Raw genomic sequence first — 15,295 nt, 5'->3', positions numbered from 1 at the left:
TACTTATTTGGGTGGTGTTGTGGGGGTGGGGTGGCCCCATAGGCATTTTTCCCGAATACTGATATCAAATTCGTGCTTAACTCTCAAAGACCTTTCATTTGAGCCCCATATTGCAATGGTGGTAAATTTGTCCCCTTTGGGAAATGTTTTTGGTGAGAGGCGGCCCCCCAAACACTTGGTCCCATATTTGGATATCAGATTCGTATTCTGCATTCAAATGCCTTTTATTAAGGCCCCATATTCCCATGGTCAGTAAATAAGTCCTGTTTGGGGTGTGTTTTGCGAAAGGGGTGGACCCCCAGAAACGTGGTCCCACATTTGGATCTCAGCTTCGTATTCTACTCGCAAATACCTTTCATTTGAATCTCATATTGCCATTGTCGGTAAATATGTCCGATTTAGGGGTATTTTGGGGCTTGGGGTGGTCCCCCTAGCACTTGGTCCGATAATTGGATACCAGATACGTTTTCTTATCCTAAATACCTTTCATTTGAGTCACATATTGTCGTGATTGGTGTAAATATATGTTTGGTAGGTTTTAATGTGGGACACCCCATCCGAAATTTGGATACCAAATTTTTATTTTTAGGGTACTATATGAGAGCACACAAAATTTCGCTTAAATCGCACCACCCATCTCCGAGATCTGGCGTTTCTGAAAATTAGGGTAATGGGGAGGGTCCGCCCACCCGCCCTACCCCCCTTCAGATATCAGAAAATGTAGTACCCTATTTTCACCTCGGGGTCAATATGTACCATCTGTGAAAATTTCAATCGGTTCAGCTATTTCTGAGTCTATAAGGAACACACAAGCATACAAACAAACACAAATTGATTTTTATATATAAGAAGATAGGATGGGGTCTTAGACGAATATGTCGAGGAGTCTGAGTACCTTTAATGTAACCATTTAAAATTAAAAAATTCTTAGTCGCTCAAAATATACTGCCATGGTGCAATTGTATCGCAATTTTAAGAGTTTAAGCTCTGTAGAGAAGGTACTATTATATACGTATCAGTACCAAAATGTACGAAATTAAAAAAAATCTAATTGAAAACAAGTAAAAGCGTACTAAGTTCGGCCGGGCCGAATCTTATATATATGGCAGCTATATCAGGTTATGGACCGATTTGAACCATACTTTGCGCAGTTGTTGGATATCATAACAAAACACGTCGTGCAAACTTTCATCCCAATCGGATAAGAATTGCGCACTCTAGGACTCAAGAAGTCAAGACCGAAGATCGGTTTATATGGCAGCTATATCAAAACATGGACCGATATGGCCCATTTACAATACCAACCGACCTACACTAATAAGAAGTATTTGTGTAAAATTTCAAGCGGCTAGCTTTACTCCTTCGGAAGTTAGCGTGCTTTCGACAGATAGACGGACATGGCTAGATCGACATAAAACGTCGCAATGATCAAGAATATATATGCTTTATGCGCCCTCTAGAGGCTCGAGAAGTCAAGACCCAAGATTGGTTTATATGGCAGCTACATCGATCATGGACCGATTTCAACCATACTTGGCACAGTTGTTGGATATCATAACAAAACACATTGTGCAAAATTTTATTCCAATTGGATAATAATTGCGCACTCGAGAGGCTCAAGAGTCAAGACCCAAGATAGGTTTATATGGCAGCTATATCGGGTCATTGACCGATTTGAACCATACTTGGCCCAGTTGTTGGATATCATTTTTTTTTTTTTTTTATTTATTAGTCTATAGATATTATAATCCTTACAGAATAGACTATATACAATATATACTAACTAAGCTTAAAAATTACGAATTCAGCAAAATAATAATCTTTTTCTTTAAAGAATATTTGTTTTCGCACAGATCTATATTATTGTAAAATTTATTAAATTCAACACATAAACGCCTAAATGGGTCATTGTTCGCAAAATTCGTACGATAGTATTCAACATGAAGAAGATTAAAATTTCGTGAAGGTCTCAGCGGCACGTTCAAGTAGATGTGATCCAACAGAAACTCCGACTTCAAGTATCCGATTAGTATATTTAACATGAAATTCAGATTCAGCATTGTTCGCCGACATTCCAACGAAGGCAATTTGATCAAATTTAATCTTTCTTTATAAGATGGTAAAGTATTAAATGTCCAGTTACGTCTACGTAAGCAGAATAACACGAACTGTTTTTGCACAGACTCAATTGAATTGCAGTGGATTTTATAGTTTGGGCACCATATTATAGAACCATACTCCAGTATCGGTCGAACAAGGGATGTGTATAGATTTCTTGTGACGATTGGATCAACAAACTCTTTGCTCCAACTCTTAACAAATCCTAAAGAACCATAGGCTTTATTGATCGTCAAAGATATATGTGATCTATAGTTTAACCTTTGATCAAACAAGAAGCCAAGATCCATGATTGATTCCACAGTTTCTAGGGGCGAACCGTTTATAGAGTAAATTGTTGTTAGATGATTTAATCTGTAAAACGATATATGTTTACATTTTTTTTATGTTCAATTCCATTAGATTCAGTTGACACCACTCGTATAATCGGTCAAGGTCGGATTGTAGTTTCAGTTGATCTGTGTCATTTTGAATGGTTTTGAAAAGTTTAACATCGTCTGTGTACAATTCCGAGATGGGTTTTCTAGAATGGACTGTATATCAATGTAGCTCCCAGAACAGTAAGTTATCAGTGAAACGAAAAGAAATAAAAGGTAGTATGTCAGTTCTTTCAATCCAAAGTGACAGCAGTTTATTTAAGGATGGCAGCGTCTTACCCTTATGGAAGTTGATGCACAAGTGACGCTATGAATTTCAGTTAAAAATAGTCAGACATTATGAAATTAAATTCAGCTATTAGTTGTTAAGATAGAAAAGGACAAATCTTTTAAATGAAATTTAAGTAAAAGCTTTCCCTTCGTGGCAGAGAACAGCCTAGAGTTACCGCTATTTGAACTAATATTTAATATATGAGGAGTAAACATTTATCGTTCAATTCATTATAATGTAATTCATTTCAATTCTTTTAATTAAATTTAAGTAATAATTTAAACTATGGATAAAAATGTCAGAATCGACACGTTATTGTTGAATGGGCATTCAACATGCCGGCCCCCTTGCAAGACTGCAACCTCAGTAGAGACACGCCCCAGAGATGATCCATCCAAATATTGAACTTTGTGCAATTGGCATCGATGACGATGTCTGAATTAAACCGGCAAGCAGAATTTTTGACAATTGATCGTTCCCAATAAAAATTTCTATGTTCGTTGGCTTAAAGAAATGAGGATCAGCCAAGTCTGTAAGGTGATCATAAACAGATTGTAACCGTTTTTCAGACGTCGATTCAGGCAGTGTAATGTTGCAATTGGTTTTGACGATTCCCGATATTTGAATTTTTGCAGCTGAGTCCTGATAGGACTGCAAACTGACCGTGCAAAACACTTCACCATTCTTCTTGGTAGTGCGGAGATTCAATCGATTTACCATAGACCTAAGAATGACCGTCTGTAAGCCAGCAGAGTTCAACATAAGCCTCGCTTTCTCAGGACCACTATTCGTTAATACTCGAGCCAATGCAGTGGGAAGAAAAACGTGTTTCCTAGACCTTAGATCCAACCTTTCACGTACAAGTGGTCTAGAAGTTTCTTTGCACTTGCTATCAGAATGTTGGCGAGGGGCGGTAGTTGTGTACCTTGGAGGAGAATTTTGGGAGTTTGACTTCTTTTTTTGGTAGTTTCTATGAACTCTGTTATTGGTCTCCCGTTGCGATCTATAATCAGTAGAGTGTTTGTGTTTATTTTGCCGATCATGTAAGTGTAGCATGGTATGGTGATTTTTGTTGCAGACAAGGCAAGCCATCCTGGACCCACACCACTCTCGGGTATGAGACGAGCATAGGCATCGGTAGCAAAATCTCTTATTTTTTACTTCTTGACGGCGTGTAGTGATATCCATTTGTTGGAATCGCAAACAGTGTCTCAGTGTATGTCTTTCTTGACAGATACGGCATTTTGGAACATAGAGTGCTTTGCTGTAAGGTAAAGTTTATTAAAATGTGAACGGAACAAAGGGAACTAAGGAATTCAATTGGCAACAGGTAAAATGCACAGCTTAACTAATGGTCGCACAAGTGTCCCATTTTGGGTTCTTAATTCGGCAACTCGAACTCGTGAGTCAGGACCACAATATACTTTAGTAACGCGACCTAGACGCCATTCAGTTGGGGGCAAGTTATCATCTTTGATAACTACAAGATCATTTTCCTTCAAATTTTGTTGCTCATTCTTCCATTTGTATCTTCTTTGTAAATTAGATATGTATTCATTTTTCCATCTTTTCGCAAAGTGTATTTGAACAGTTTTCAGTCTTTTCCATCTGTTAATAAGAGACAAATTGTCAGAGAAATCCTCTGGAACAGTTGTTAAAGGCGCACCTCGTAAAAAATGTCCAGGGGTCAAAGCAGTTATCTCAATAGAATCTTCGCTTGTGGGAGATAAGGGTCTAGAATTCAAAATACTTTCAATTCGAATTAGTAAAGTAGAGAATTCTTCATATGTAAATTTCAAATTGCCTGCTACTTTTCGGAGATGTGTTTTCATGCTTTTCACTGCGGCTTCCCATAAACCACCCATATGTGGGGCATGAGGAGGAATGAATTGCCAAGTAAAACCATGAATATTGTATTTATCGACAAGATGACTTTCAGCAGATTTGAGAAAATTTTGATATTCCCGGGTGAGAGCACGATTTGCTCCGACGAAATTTGTTCCATTGTCAGAGAAAAGTTTGTTCGGAAACCCCCGCCGTCCAACAAATCGATCGAAAGTAGCCAGAAAAGCCTCAGTTGTTAACTCAGAACACGCTTCCAAGTGAACCGCTCGAGTAGAGAGACACACGAAAACAGCAGCGTATCCTTTTTGAAGTTTTGCATTTCGGAGTCTGGAAGTCTTTACGTCGAAGGGTCCCGCAAAATCTATACCAGTATTTGAAAAGGGCAAAGAAAAGTTGCAGCGCTCAGGAGGCAAAGCAGCCATTATCTGATTTCTGACTCTTTGTTTGTATATTGTACAAGTCCGACAGTTTCGAATACAGTATCGTATAGAATTTTTCAGGCGAATTACATAAAATTCAGATCTTATTGCACGTAACATGCTTTGGTGTTCAGCATGTAAAAGAATATGATGAGTAAAAGTTATGAGAAGTTTACAAAAGTGCGAATGCTCAGGTAAAATGATGGGATGCTTTTCATTATAAGATAAATTAGAATTAGCGAGGCGACCGTCTACTCGCAACAATTTGTTTGTATCCAGAAAGGGGTTCAAAGTTAGTAGTTTGCTTTTCGAAGAAATTGCTTGGTTGTTTTCAAGTGCATGATACTCAGTAGAATAAAACCTCAGTTGAGCCAAACGAATCAACTGGAACTTTACAGTACGAATTTCTGCAGCCGTAATAAAAGTATTTCCCATATCAGAACAGCTCTTTTTTTTGCATTTTCTTATAAAACGATACATAAAACAGATTACTCGCAATGCCCGATTAAAGGATGAAAATCTCTCTAGTATATCCTCTATCTGTGTCTCAGTTTGAAAGTTGACGACCTTTCTTTCAAGATCAGGCTCCTTAAATGTGGTAGACTTTGGCCAGAATTCCGGTGGTTTTCCTAACCACTTCGGTCCGTGCCACCATAATGAGTTGGACATTAGTTCTGCTGCAGTACATCCACGAGTGCCAAGATCAGCTGGATTTTCACTTGTTGGTACATGCCTCCATGTGGCGTTCCCAACATTTTCTAAAATTTCCGATATTTTGTTGGCTACGAATGTCTTCCAGTGAAACGGTGGTTTGTCCAGCCACGCTAAAGTTATGGTGGAATCAGACCAGAGATAAATATCAGTAATAGCAATGTCCAGATTTTGAGAAACTGATTTCAAAAGTTTTGCAAGTAGTGCAGCTCCACATAGCTCCAGTCTTGGAAGACTGACAGTTTTTAACGGTGCCACCTTGCTTTTTGACACAAGTAAGTTAGATGTGATACATGTTGCAGAAGAGACTGCACAAATATATATGCAAGCACAATATGCCTTTTCAGAGGCATCACAAAATCCGTGGATTTGAACTTGCTTCACAGGAGTATACCCGATCCACCGAGGAATTCTAATTAATTCAAGATCCAGAAAGTTTGAAGTGAAATTTAACCATTTCTCAAGTGAGTGTGGCTTAACTTCTTCATCCCAGTCAGTTCCATCAATCCATAGTTGCTGGAGAAGAATTTTCGCCACAATTATAATTGGCGCTAACCAGCCAGCGGGATCAAAGATTTTCGCCACAGTTGATAATATTTTCCGTTTAGTTAGCGGACTCGTGGGAATAATTACATTTGAAACGTACGAAAAAGTGTCAGCCATCGCATTCCAACGAATGCCTAATGTTTTAGTTTCGCTAGTATTCTCTAGCTTCAAAAAATCTTCATTTAGAAGATCCTCCGGGGGCATGTGTCGCAGAATAAGTGAATGGTTTGCTGTCAACTTTTTTAAAGGAAACCCAGCAGAATTCAGCAAATCAATAAGTTCTTTTAAATAAGATTCAGTTTCTGATAACGAATATCCACCAGAAAGTATGTCATCCACATAGATTTGATTTTTCAAGATATCTGAAGCAGTTGGATGAGTCGATTTTCCGTCATCGCTCAGTTGCAAAAGGGTTCGAATTGCTAAGTATGGTGCACAGTTTACACCAAAAGTAACAGTTTTCAAACAAAAATCAGTTATTTCTTTAGTTGGCGAATCTCTAAACAAAATTCGTTGAAATTGCCTGTCATTTTCATGCACGTAAATTTGACGATACATCTTTTGTATGTCGCCATTAAAAACATATCTAAAAAATCTCCAGCGCAAAATGACATTCATCAAATCGTTTTGAAGTACGGGGCCAGTATGCAAAACATCATTCAAAGAAAACCCAGTAGACGTCCTTTTTGAAGCATTAAATACAACCCTAACTTTAGTGGAAGTCCGTTCAGGTTTGACAACAGCGTGATGAGGGAGATAGAATGAGAGATATTTTCCATTATGACACATTTCAGTTGAAGAAGTTGGTTCCATGTGATCAAGATCTAGATATTCTGATAAAACTTTTGTATATTCAGTTGAAAGAGCGGAAGATTTTTTCAAAGATTTCTCCATATGAAGGTATTGTCCCATCGCAGCTCTTCTTGATAACCCGAGTGTTACATTTGGAGGCAGATCATGACGAAATGGCAGTCTTACCAAATATTTCCCATCAGCTTGGCGAACAGTTGTATCCTTGTAAAATTCTTCACACCAAATGTCATTTTCGGACAAATTTCGACACGATGGAACTTCTTCAAGCTCCCAAAATTTTCTAACTTCGTCATTTGTAGTGTCCGAACAAGTTATGAAAGACGCAAAGGAAGATGTAGATCGAGTTTTCGGTGGACCGCTCAATATCCAACCAAATTCAGTTTCTTGTGCTAACAGATTCCCCGATATATTCTTTCGTACACCAGCTTTCAGAATAAATGGAAGTACATCGCTGCCCAACAACATATCAATCTGCGCTGGTTTGTTAAAATTCGGGTCAGCTAGGTCAAGTCCTCTCAAATCGGACCAATCAGAAACCCGAGTTGTGGAAGATGGCATTAAATGATTCATATTCATAATAACCACCGCGGTTGCCTTCAGTTTAAAGTTAGAATTTCGAGATTTCAATATTAAGTTACAGATCTTTGACGAGTTCTCTAAAACAGTGCCTCCCAAACCAGAAATTGTCGTGAATGCTTTCCTAGTCGGTATTGAGTACCTATTAACAATTCTGCTTGATATAAAGGATTCTTGTGATCCCTGATCAATAAAAACCCGAATTGTAAAGTTGGACCCCAAGTGTTCCAAGTCAATCAATGCAGTTGGCAAAATAGTACAATCCCCGGAATTCGCAAAATTGGATTGAACATACGAAACCGGATCAGCATATGCGGCAGCCGAAGTGGACGGTTGATCTCCCAGTTGCGTGTCAACATGATAAGCCGATACCTGTGCCGGCGGTTCCATTCGATTTATCTCCCTAGCTCCTGTGGCGTTAAATTCGGGATGTAATAAGGTATGGTGCGACTGCTGACATTTCTGACAACGTTTCTCGCTTTTGCAATTCTGAGCGATATGTCCGTAAGACAAACAATTGCCGCATATTTTGTTAGCAGTTATAAATTTTCGCCTTTGAGGAAGTTGCCACGACATGAATTTGGGACAAGTACGAAGTGAATGGTCTTCCTTACAAGCCTTGCACGGTTTGTAATTTTTTCCTGTTTTAACATGATAATTTTGCGATTTTTGAGAAGTTGTAGGTTGATTCGATGGTTTTCTCATGTCCGAAATCGATTCCAACATGTTAAGTCTCTTCGAAATGAACTCGTCAAGCTGATCCCAAGAAGGCATCTGCTTATGATCAGCAAGAGAATTTTCCCAAGCCGCCAAAGTCTCATCTGGAAGTCTTGAGGATACCCAGTAAACCAGTATAGGATCCCACGAAAGAACCGAAATGTTAAATGTTTTCAAAACCAAAAGACAGTTATTAATAGTATATTGCAAGTTTCGCAAAGCTCTCCCTTTCTCAGATGTAACCCTTTCAGTCTCAAATATTTTTCGAAGTTGATGATTAACAAGTATACGCTTATTTTCGTAGCGCTGTCGCAGTGCATCCCATGCCAATGCGAAATTATTGTCGGTCAGTGCATATTGTTTCACGATCTGATTCGCTTCCCCTCTTGTCTTTGCTCTCAAGTGGAATAATTTTTGAGCAGGAGATAACTTCGGATGTTTTATATAAATGGCAGAGAACATGTCTCTAAAGCTTGGCCATTTATCGTAACCACCGCTGAAAAGTTCAGTGTCACATGGGGGCACCTTTAACGAATAACCAGTTTCATCCGAAGACCTGGTTTCAGTTGTCTCAGTCTGTCGTAACGAGTTTTCCATTCTCCTAGTTTCAAGCTCCATCAAATCAAGCATTGATGTCTTACACCTTTTAAATGACTTACAAGACTCATTAAACTTGGAATGAATAGACTCTTTCTCTTCTTGAGAGAGCTTCTCCTCAGTTGTCATCTCTTTCTCATAGACTTGAGTTAAGGTATGCCAACGACGTTCCAAGTCGTCGAGATCCACCCGTAAACTTGACAAGGTGTGTTCTAACACATCGATGGCAGCAAAATTGGCGCAATTAGTGACCAATTGGTCAGAGAAGAATATAAATTTCTTGGATGACATATTCCCTCAAAGAAAATCCGATCAGAAGCTATTCCAAAATCCCAGAAACTCTCGCGATAATGCAAATAAAGGTTCCAAACCGAGGAGATGAATGAGAGTACAATTGTTAACCAGTCAGTACTGATCGATAATAAATGTTTGAGCGATATATTCCGTACCAATTTCAACTATACCAAGCCAGCAGTAATTTCCCAAACAAATCAAGGCCAATAGAAGTATCTCAAACCAGTATAAACAGTTTTAGCTCAACAAGATAAAATTTGAAGATATTCAAACAAATAAAATTATAAGACCAAATAAATCAAGGGAAAATGTAATGATTATCAATTACATTAAAAAATCCAAACCTCAATGCAATACAACAGCATAAACGTAATATCTGAACTTTTCTATCAGATTTCCAGCTCATCGGAGCCCTCATTTGATTTTCAAAAATTGAATTAGCATAAAGAGAAAAACGATGTTAGTTTTTAACAGTGTAGTGCCAATCGAAATTTCTTCTGTCCAGTCTTACTGTTTGAATCCAATAACAGCTAAACTGAATTCACAGGAATTGAATTAAACCTTCAAGAACGCAGTAGAACAGCTTTAGTATGCATTAAACTATCTTCCTGGAAAGTACTCACGAAAGGTTTTAAGAGCGAGAGCAGGAAATCGTGCTTGTGTAAAGGAAAAGAGAGATCGAAAAACAAATAAGAGCAGTTCTAACTCCAACAGTGTAGGTTCCTTCCAAATTATACCGAACGATTTATGACCGAATGTTATGGTTTTACAGGCTTGTAAAATCGATGATAACAGTTGCAAGCAACATCAAAACAGACTGTTAGGAAGTACAGAGAACATTGAAAATACTCGCTATGTTTATTTGAAATTAAATTTCGCACTACGCTCTCTTAAGCTGCATCTGAAATGGCGAATAAATTCCAAAATATGTTCAAGTTTGAGCAAGATATGAATGCCGAACAATGGTCAGTACAGACTTCTTCACGTAAACAGAAGAATAAGTGCAGATAAGTGATAAAGGTTTTGATGAGGTGAATTGCCAATGTGTCGCTTACACTGGCACACACAAAATTCACAAAAAATTCCTTTTAAAAATCAGACTATCCCTTTATCTTCTAAAATCGTTGATAAATTTTGTAGTAAGTGTGAGCAACGCTAACGGTATCCAAGTTAGTGGACTACATTCGTAAAAACCTTGTCTTGCTGGTATAAATAATTTCTCATTGGAAATGGTGTAATAGACGTTTCGGTGCCAAATTGAACCAAAATCTGCAGTACATCATACAAAAAAAAAACTCCATAGAACAATTGTATGTGTGGTTTTGTAAAATTTCAATTTCCGTGTCCCAAAAAAATGGCAAAATTTTAAGATTCAGTTATATATTGTCAAAATTTCGTAAAATCCAATTATTAAATTAACTTTTATTAGAATATAAAGATTGATGTAGTTGTTTCTATTGTAGAATCTTAGGAATTTCATGCACTGTGAACAAAATATTTTCATATATGGTGTCGATATTTGAAAAGCGTGGTTTTCCCTTTAGTTATGTGTTATTAAATATATATATAATATCCAAATCAAATTTATGGTTTATATGTGCTTCTTTTTGATCAATTCGTTCTGATCTATTCAACGATGGATGCAGTTTAAATTTTCCGGACAGGTGTGTGAACAATCTATTTCCTTTTTCTTGCTCAGAAACCTCCGAGCTATGTAAAAGCAAAATAATTCCGGCTTCAGGAATTTGTTTGTTCTGTGGACCAATTTATATATACAGGGTGGCTGATGAATATTGCTACAATGATGAATATTGCTACATTTTTTTTTCGGTGTATGGAATACATTTTTCTTTTATTCATGTTAAATTAAATTATTAAATTAATTATTAAATTATTATTAATTAAATTAATTAATTAATTAATTAAATTAATTATTAAATTATTATTATTAAATAGAAAAAAAGTTATTACATTTTTTTTTGGTAGCGGCTTTCATCAGCCACCCTGTAGAATTGGATCTATGTAACTATCTTACACAAACAAAATAAAATTATTTCAATAATGCCTTTTTCCAGTTTATTCCCTCACCATTTAAGCACTTTTTCCTTTCTTCTTTTAAAATATATTTGGTAACCCTACACATTGAAATGCACTCACCCACATTACTTGTTGCCTTCTTGCCTTCACCTCCTCCCATCCACTCAACAACGATCTGTCTATACGCCTTTCCTCTGTATAACCTGGTGCGTACCGTAATGGCAATAAAATATCCAACGTTCTGCCTGTCTAGATTATCCAATAAGGCTTGTCTGTACCTCCAAACTCCACACGTCTTCCAATTTATTTTAAGCTTCAGCAATTTCGACAAATCTGTAGCCAATAGTATCCTCGTCTTTTATATAGATTTATTTTTTCCAAATTAAATAATTTCTCCACTAAATTCGCATTCACTTCGCCTTATTCTTTATGCAATGTCTAAATATTTCACTTTTCCATAAAATTATTAAATTTCCTCACTTCTCTTCCTCTTCAAATAGTTTTCTCAAAGCACATGTGATCTTTATTGTCTCTGTTCTAAATAAGTATGATGGATTTCCAACTGTCTTTTTTGACAGCTTAATTCTCTCTCTATTATGCAGCGGCATAAATATGCTGCTGCTGACGAATGTGTGCTCTTGCAAATAAACGAGGGTGCCTATTGCTTTTTCGGGAATCTTCTCGCCTGGTAAAATTATCAATTCGACTTTTATATTCACTAATTCGTGTAAATGGAATTAGCTCAATATTCTTCGAAGTAACTTAACCTACACAACTTCAAATTCAGCGTAAATTTATAGTTTTTCAGACAAAAAAAAACTCGCGTTCTCTAGTTACGCCACTGCTTTAGGAATTTAAATTTTTGGCAACCTTCATGCAGCCCATACAAGTGAAAATAGAGAGACCGTGAGTAGAGAGAGAGTAATATTTGGGACATGCGCAATGCACCTTCTGGCTCACATTACCAACAGCGATTTCAAGCTGCGCTGTCAGCGTTGCATCCAATAGCAGCTTCAATGGAGTGCAAAAGATTTGGCGATGTGGAGAAAATGTGATGGCTTATTAATGTCTGCAGCAACCCAATTGAAGTGTGGCAGTTTGACAGAAAGATGGTGTAGGCAAAAGTTAAAAGCCTTTATCTAATTATTTCTAAGAAAAAAAATTCTCAATTCTGCTTCAACGCAACACAGCCATAAGCTCTTTGCATTGGCTATGAATGTAGGAGTACAATAACTCCTAAAAGAAATAGTAAAAAAAACTTTCGTGTTTCTGATACTGGACTTCGAAATCCACTTGGTCTTCGCCTTGTTGATTACCAATATGATGAGCGCATGGCAATGAGTCTACCTTGTGGGGGTAAGTATGTGCGGTCACTTGTGTATAAATGTGATGGATTTTAGCAAAACAAAGGAATGCCAAAAATCATATGTCTCGTAAGAGGAAGGGTGAGTGTTTTAAAGAACGAACTTTCTTGACATTTGGATTCTCTTGAACAAATAGCATCGACGATTGGAACTGAATGTCAAGTAAGGAATACTTTGGTGGTGAATGATGGATTTAAAGAGCAAATATTAGACACAGATCATGTGTTTTGATGACTCTAACATGAGAATGAATGTAAAATGCGGTTGTCGAAACAAATGTTGCCATGAATAATTCAGGCAACATTTGTTGCTTTTGAGAATATTATGTTGTTAACAGAAGTCTAATTTCTTTTAATTTCAAAGTAATTTTTAAGAGCATAAATTGTTGTTGCTCTTAAAGCCGAGATATTTTCATTTATTTCTTTATAAAAGCAATGTTAAGCATGTTTCAAAGTAGCAAAGAAAATATTTCCTTTATTTCTGTCGAAGTGCGAAATCAACCAAAGATGAACTTTTAACGAGACCTGTGCTCCTTATTCCAAAGCCACTTTGTGCAGTACAGGTTATATCTGTATTTATTTCGTGCGGTGCGTCAGTTGAAACGCGAAATTAATATTAAAATTATGCTCGAGAAGCATTTAATTATGTTGTCACAGCGATGAATGTTGTGTTTAACAGGTTAGTTTACCAAATAGTTTCCTACACGAGCTATGTGTAAGAACAGTTTGACTTTGTGCTTTTCGGAACAATAAAAAAAAAAATCCTCAATTTTTTCCTCAGTTTTGTAAGAAGTTAATCCAATAAGTTGCCATGAGTTTAAAAATGTAATTCCTTAATTCCTGCCGTTCACAAGGTAACAAACTTTACATACCTTTTTTCCATTGCGGTGAAGACTTATTTAAAAATTGAGATTTTAACAGCGGTGGACGACGTCCTAAAATTTTCCAAACAAATCTTCTTGGTTTCTCTGACGGTTCGAAGGACCATGTACAATTCCGAGATGGGTTTTCTAGAATGGACTGTATATCAATGTAGCTCCCAGAACAGTAAGTTATCAGTGAAACGAAAAGAAATAAAAGGTAGTATGTCAGTTCTTTCAATCCAAAGTGACAGCAGTTTATTTAAGGATGGCAGCGTCTTACCCTTATGGAAGTTGATGCACAAGTGACGCTATGAATTTCAGTTAAAAATAGTCAGACATTATGAAATTAAATTCAGCTATTAGTTGTTAAGATAGAAAAGGACAAATCTTTTAAATGAAATTTAAGTAAAAGCTTTCCCTTCGTGGCAGAGAACAGCCTAGAGTTACCGCTATTTGAACTAATATTTAATATATGAGGAGTAAACATTTATCGTTCAATTCATTATAATGTAATTCATTTCAATTCTTTTAATTAAATTTAAGTAATAATTTAAACTATGGATAAAAATGTCAGAATCGACACGTTATTGTTGAATGGGCATTCAACAGTCTGCATACATAAGTACTCGAGAGAAAGTGGCAGTGGATGGTAGATCATTAATAAATAATGAAAACAAAATAGGCCCAAAATACCTTGTGGGACTCCAGATAAAACATCAATAGTTTTAGAAACAGAATCATTAAATTATACAGTTTGAGTGCGATTAGACAGGTAATTTGATATCCATGCTAGCAACGAGTCTGAAAACCCCAGGAGGTCTAGCTTGTGTAATAGAAAACTATGATTTACCTTATCAAAAGCCTTGCTAAAATATATATAACGTCAGTTTCCAAACGATTTCTAAATCCTTCGTTTACAATTGTAGTTAATTCCAAAACATTTGTTACAGTTGACTACGATTTACGAAATCCATGCTGATATCGTGATAACAGTGAAGAAACTTGATGAGACAGTGAGTCAGTGATGATTTTTTCAAGAAGTTTCGGAATAGCGCTAAGCTTTGCGATTCCTCTGTAGTTGGTGACTTCAGATTTACATCCACTTTTAAACAGGGGTATAATGATAGAATTTTTCCATAATGGAGGGAAATATTGTTTCCGTAAAGATTAATTAAACAATATTGAGAGAACACCGGACAGGGAATTTGCGCAGTGCTTAAGAATATTGCTAGGGATACCATCTGGACCTGGATTGTAGGAACATTTCATATTCCTCAAATAATGCTGTACAGTATCAGATGTTGTTAGTGGAACAGATATCGTGCTATTTCCGTAGAAGCTTTGGGAGTGCTCATTACTTTTATTATATGTTTTCCGGGAATAAATAGTGGCAAAGAAGTCTGCAAACATATTGCTGATGGAAAGGTCATCATCCGCTTCGATGGCTCCAAATTTCAAAACTTTTGGAAAAGTATTCGACCGACGTTTACAGTTTACAAATTTATAAAAAGACTTAGGGTTAACTTGTAGTTGACATTTTATATTCGACAAATAAGTGTTGTATGAGATCTTATTGCAGATGTTATATTCAGAACGAACAACAGAGTATTTGGAAAAGTCCATCGCAGTACCAGTTTTCTTATACTTTTTATATAGTTTATTTTTTCTATTTTTCAAGTTGCGCAGTTTGTTATTATTCCAAGGTGACCCATTACCGATGAAATTACATTTAACAGGAACGGATTTCT

The 15,295-nt window shown here is 36.7% G+C and overlaps 1 protein-coding gene across 1 annotated transcript; it reads right to left on the bottom strand.

Annotated features, from left to right (window-relative positions):
• Positions 1 to 2,980: 2,980 nt before the first annotated feature.
• LOC131994339 (uncharacterized) lies at positions 2,981 to 13,835 on the bottom strand. The gene is made up of 2 exons (XM_059361166.1): positions 13,557 to 13,835; positions 2,981 to 4,030 (listed from the first exon to the last, which is right to left on the bottom strand). Exons 1-2 carry the CDS (start codon positions 13,565 to 13,567, stop codon positions 3,130 to 3,132), a joined length of 912 nt encoding a protein of 303 aa, XP_059217149.1. The 5' UTR covers positions 13,568 to 13,835; the 3' UTR covers positions 2,981 to 3,129.
• Between the last annotated feature and the right edge of the window lie 1,460 nt (positions 13,836 to 15,295).

Source organism: Stomoxys calcitrans, chromosome 1 (genome assembly GCF_963082655.1).
Source record: "Stomoxys calcitrans chromosome 1, idStoCalc2.1, whole genome shotgun sequence".
Classification (NCBI taxonomy): Eukaryota; Metazoa; Arthropoda; class Insecta; order Diptera; family Muscidae; genus Stomoxys; species Stomoxys calcitrans.
This window is presented reverse-complemented; position numbering and strand designations above follow the sequence as displayed.